The 3570-nt window shown below is 39.5% G+C and overlaps 1 protein-coding gene across 1 annotated transcript; it reads right to left on the reverse strand.

Moving 5' to 3' along the window:
• Positions 1-2720: 2720 nt before the first annotated feature.
• LOC137834284 (uncharacterized) lies at positions 2721-3092 on the reverse strand. The gene has a single exon (XM_068642346.1). The coding sequence runs from the start codon at positions 3090-3092 to the stop codon at positions 2721-2723; it is 372 nt and encodes a 123-aa protein (XP_068498447.1).
• Positions 3093-3570: the final 478 nt, after the last annotated feature.

The following is a 3570-nucleotide window of genomic DNA, read 5'->3' on the forward strand; positions in this document are numbered from 1 at the left end:
AAAATTGACTTACCAGAAAAGAGATATGGATAGGTTTCTCTAATGGTTTCTTCTAATTCCCAAGTTGAATCACCAGATTTATCATCCCACACTACCTTCACCATACTGATGGTCTTGCCTCTGAGTTGTTTACTCTGATGGTCTTCAATCCTAACTGGTTTTGCTTCAAAAGACAAGTTATTCTTGATTTGCACATTATCCACTTCCAACACATGACTAGGGTCTGGGATGTACTTCCTTAGCTGTGATACGTGAAATACATTATGCAGGTTTGCTAATTGGGGAGGTAGAGCAATCTCATAAGCCACTGGACCTATCTTCCTTAAGATCTGATATGATCCAATAAACTTAGGAGATAACTTCCTTGATCTAATAGCTCGTCCTACACCCTTGGTTGGTGTCACTCTCATGAACACATGATCTCCAGCTGCAAATTCCAAAGGCTTTCTCCTTTGATCTGCATATGATTTCTGCCTACTTTGAGAAGCTTTCATTTTGTCTTGTATCTGCTTCACCTTCTCAGTAGTTTGTTGAAGTAACTCTGGCCCAACCAATACTGTCTCACCATCCTGATACCAACATAAAGGAGTTCTACACTTCCTCCCATACAAAGCTTCATATGGTGTCATTCCAATACTGGAATGATAACTATTATTATAAGTGAACTCCACCAGAGGCAACATCTCATCCCAACCTCCCAAATGATCCAATACACATGTCCTCAAAAGATCTTCTAAGGATTGGATCATTCTCTCAGATTGCCCATTTGTTTGAGGATGATATGCAGAGCTCATTCTCAATCTAGTTCCCAATGAATCTTGTAGAGTCTGCCAAAACCTTGAAGTAAACCTGGGATCTCTATCTGAAACAATACTAGAAGGCACTCCATGTAATCTCACAATCTCTTTGATGTACAACTGTGCCAACTTGGCCATAAATACCCTCAAATTAACTGGGAGAAAGTGAGCACTCTTTGTCAGTCGATCAACTATTACCCAGACTGCATCATGACCCCTTACCGATCTTGGTAAATGAGTAACAAAATCCATATCAATGCTATCCCATTTCCACTCAGGAATATCTAACTACTGCAACAAACCACCAGGTCTCTTCTGATGCTCTACCTTTGCCTTCTGACATGTTAAGCAAGCAACAACATACTGAGCTATTTCTTTCTTCATGTCTGACCACCAGAAGGACTCCTTCAAATCTCGGTACATCTTATTCATACCAGGATGTAGACTAAGACGACTCTTATGACCCTCGTCTAGAATCATTCTCTTCAGCTCTTCATTTGCAGGTATGCAAATTCTGCCATGAAATCTCAAAATCCCATCTTCTCCCATCACAAAGTCCTTAGCTTTATTTGTACCTAGCAACTCCACAATACGCTTCAGACTAGGATCCTCTAACTACTTTTTCTTTATCAATCCAAGGAAATCATTCGTTATAGTTAACTTACTACAACTAATGTGATCAACATGAACTTTCACTCCCAAATTTAGATCTCTGAATTACTCAATCAACTTTTGTTCTTCAATCATCATGGCTGACACTTGTACTGACTTTCTACTCAAAGCATCTGCAACGACATTAGCCTTCCCTGGATGATACATCAGTTGGAAATCATAATCCTTCAAAAACTCCATCCATCTTCTTTGTCTCATATTCAACTCTTTTTGATCAAATAAGTATTTCAAACTTTTATGGTCACTGAACACCTGAAATTGAGCTCCATACAAATAATGCCTCCAAATCTTCAAAGCAAACACCACTGCTGCCAACTCTAAGTCATGAGTTGGATAGTTTCTCTCATGAACTTTGAGTTGCCTTGAAGCATATGCAACTGCCTTTTTTTCTTGCATCAAGACACATCCTAATAATCCCTGAAGTGAAGCATCACAATAAACCTCAAAAGGTTTTCCTGTATCAGGAATCACTAACACCGGAGCACTAGTTAACCTTTTCTTCAGCTCTATGAAACTTTGCTCACATTTTTCTGTCCAAGCAAAAGGTTGATCTTTGCGAGTTAACTGTGTCAAAGGAGCTACTACCCTGGAAAAATCTTCAATGAACCTCCGATAGTACCCAGCTAGACCCACAAAACTCCTTATCTCAGTCACTATCTTTGGGCGTTCCCATTGAAGCATTGCCTCCACTTTGGCTGGATCCACTGAGATCCCCTGAGCTGATATTACATGCCTTAAGAAGTTAACTTCCTTTAGCCAAAACTCACACTTAGAGAATTTAGCATATAATTGCTTCTCCCTCAGAATCTCCAACACTGTCTTCAGATGTTTTTCATGTTCTTCATCGGTCCTTGAATAAATAAGTATGTCGTCTATAAAGACTACAACAAACTTATCCAAGAAAAGACGGAAAATTCTATTCATGTAGTCCATGAACAGAGCTGGAGCATTTGTTACTCCAAACGGCATCACCACATACTCATAGTGTCCATAATGAGACCTAAAGGCTGTCTTCTGAACATCTTCAGCCTTTACCAAAATCTGATGGTATCCAGATCTCAAATCAATCTTTGAGAACACTGAGGCTCCATGTAATTGATCCATCAAATCATCAATTCTGGGCAGAGGATACTTGTTCTTGATGGTCAACTTATTCAACTGCCTGTAATCTACACACAACTGAGTCCCTCCATCTTTCTTTTTAACTAGAAGCACCGGAGCCCCCCATGAAGATACACTTGGCCTGATGAACTATTTTTCCAACAAATCTTCAATTTGTTTCTTTAGTTCTATCAACTCAACTGGAGCCATTCTGTAAGGTCCCATTGACACTAGTCCAGCTCCAGGTACCAAATCAATAGAGAATTTCACTTCTCTCTTAGGAGGTAATCCATGTATTTCTTCTGGAAATACATCTATGAAATCCTTCACCACATGTATACTACTCATTTCTTCTTCATTCTTAACTTCCATCTGAGTTAAGATTACAAAGCATCTTGATCCTTCTTTCAATTCCGACCACACATGTTGAGCATACATCATATCTAACTCCTTGGAATATGAAAATACTATTTTCTGTTGACCACAATCTATGAGAATGTGATTGGCAGATAGCCAATCCATTCCTAGGATAACATCCAGATCCTGAAGAGGTAGACAGATCAAATTTATTTTGAACCTGCGTCCCTCTACTATTACTGGACATTCAAAACAAACTATAGAGGTCAATACTTTTCTGATGTAGGTGTAGAGACCAGTAGTTCAAACGACAATTCCTTAACTGGAAGACCCAACTCAGCTACACACAGACTTTACACAAAGAAGTGTGTCGCTCCAGAATCAAACAAAACTTTTACACATCTACCAGCTATATGACAAACACCTTGTACCAAGTTACCTGAATGAGATGCTTCAACTCCTGACATAGCAAAAACTCTCCCTGCTGCCTGAGATCTACTACCTTCACTCCTAAACTGTTGAGAACCGCCTGATAGAGTCATCATATTCTTGTTAGGACAATCTCTAGCAAAGTGTCCCATCTTTTGGCATGTAAAACTTCTTTTCTCTGGAGTCCCCTTGGGGCACGTATTGGTGGTATGTG

This window comes from Phaseolus vulgaris, chromosome 5, assembly GCF_000499845.2.
Source record: "Phaseolus vulgaris cultivar G19833 chromosome 5, P. vulgaris v2.0, whole genome shotgun sequence".
In the NCBI taxonomy this organism is placed as follows: Eukaryota; Viridiplantae; Streptophyta; class Magnoliopsida; order Fabales; family Fabaceae; genus Phaseolus; species Phaseolus vulgaris.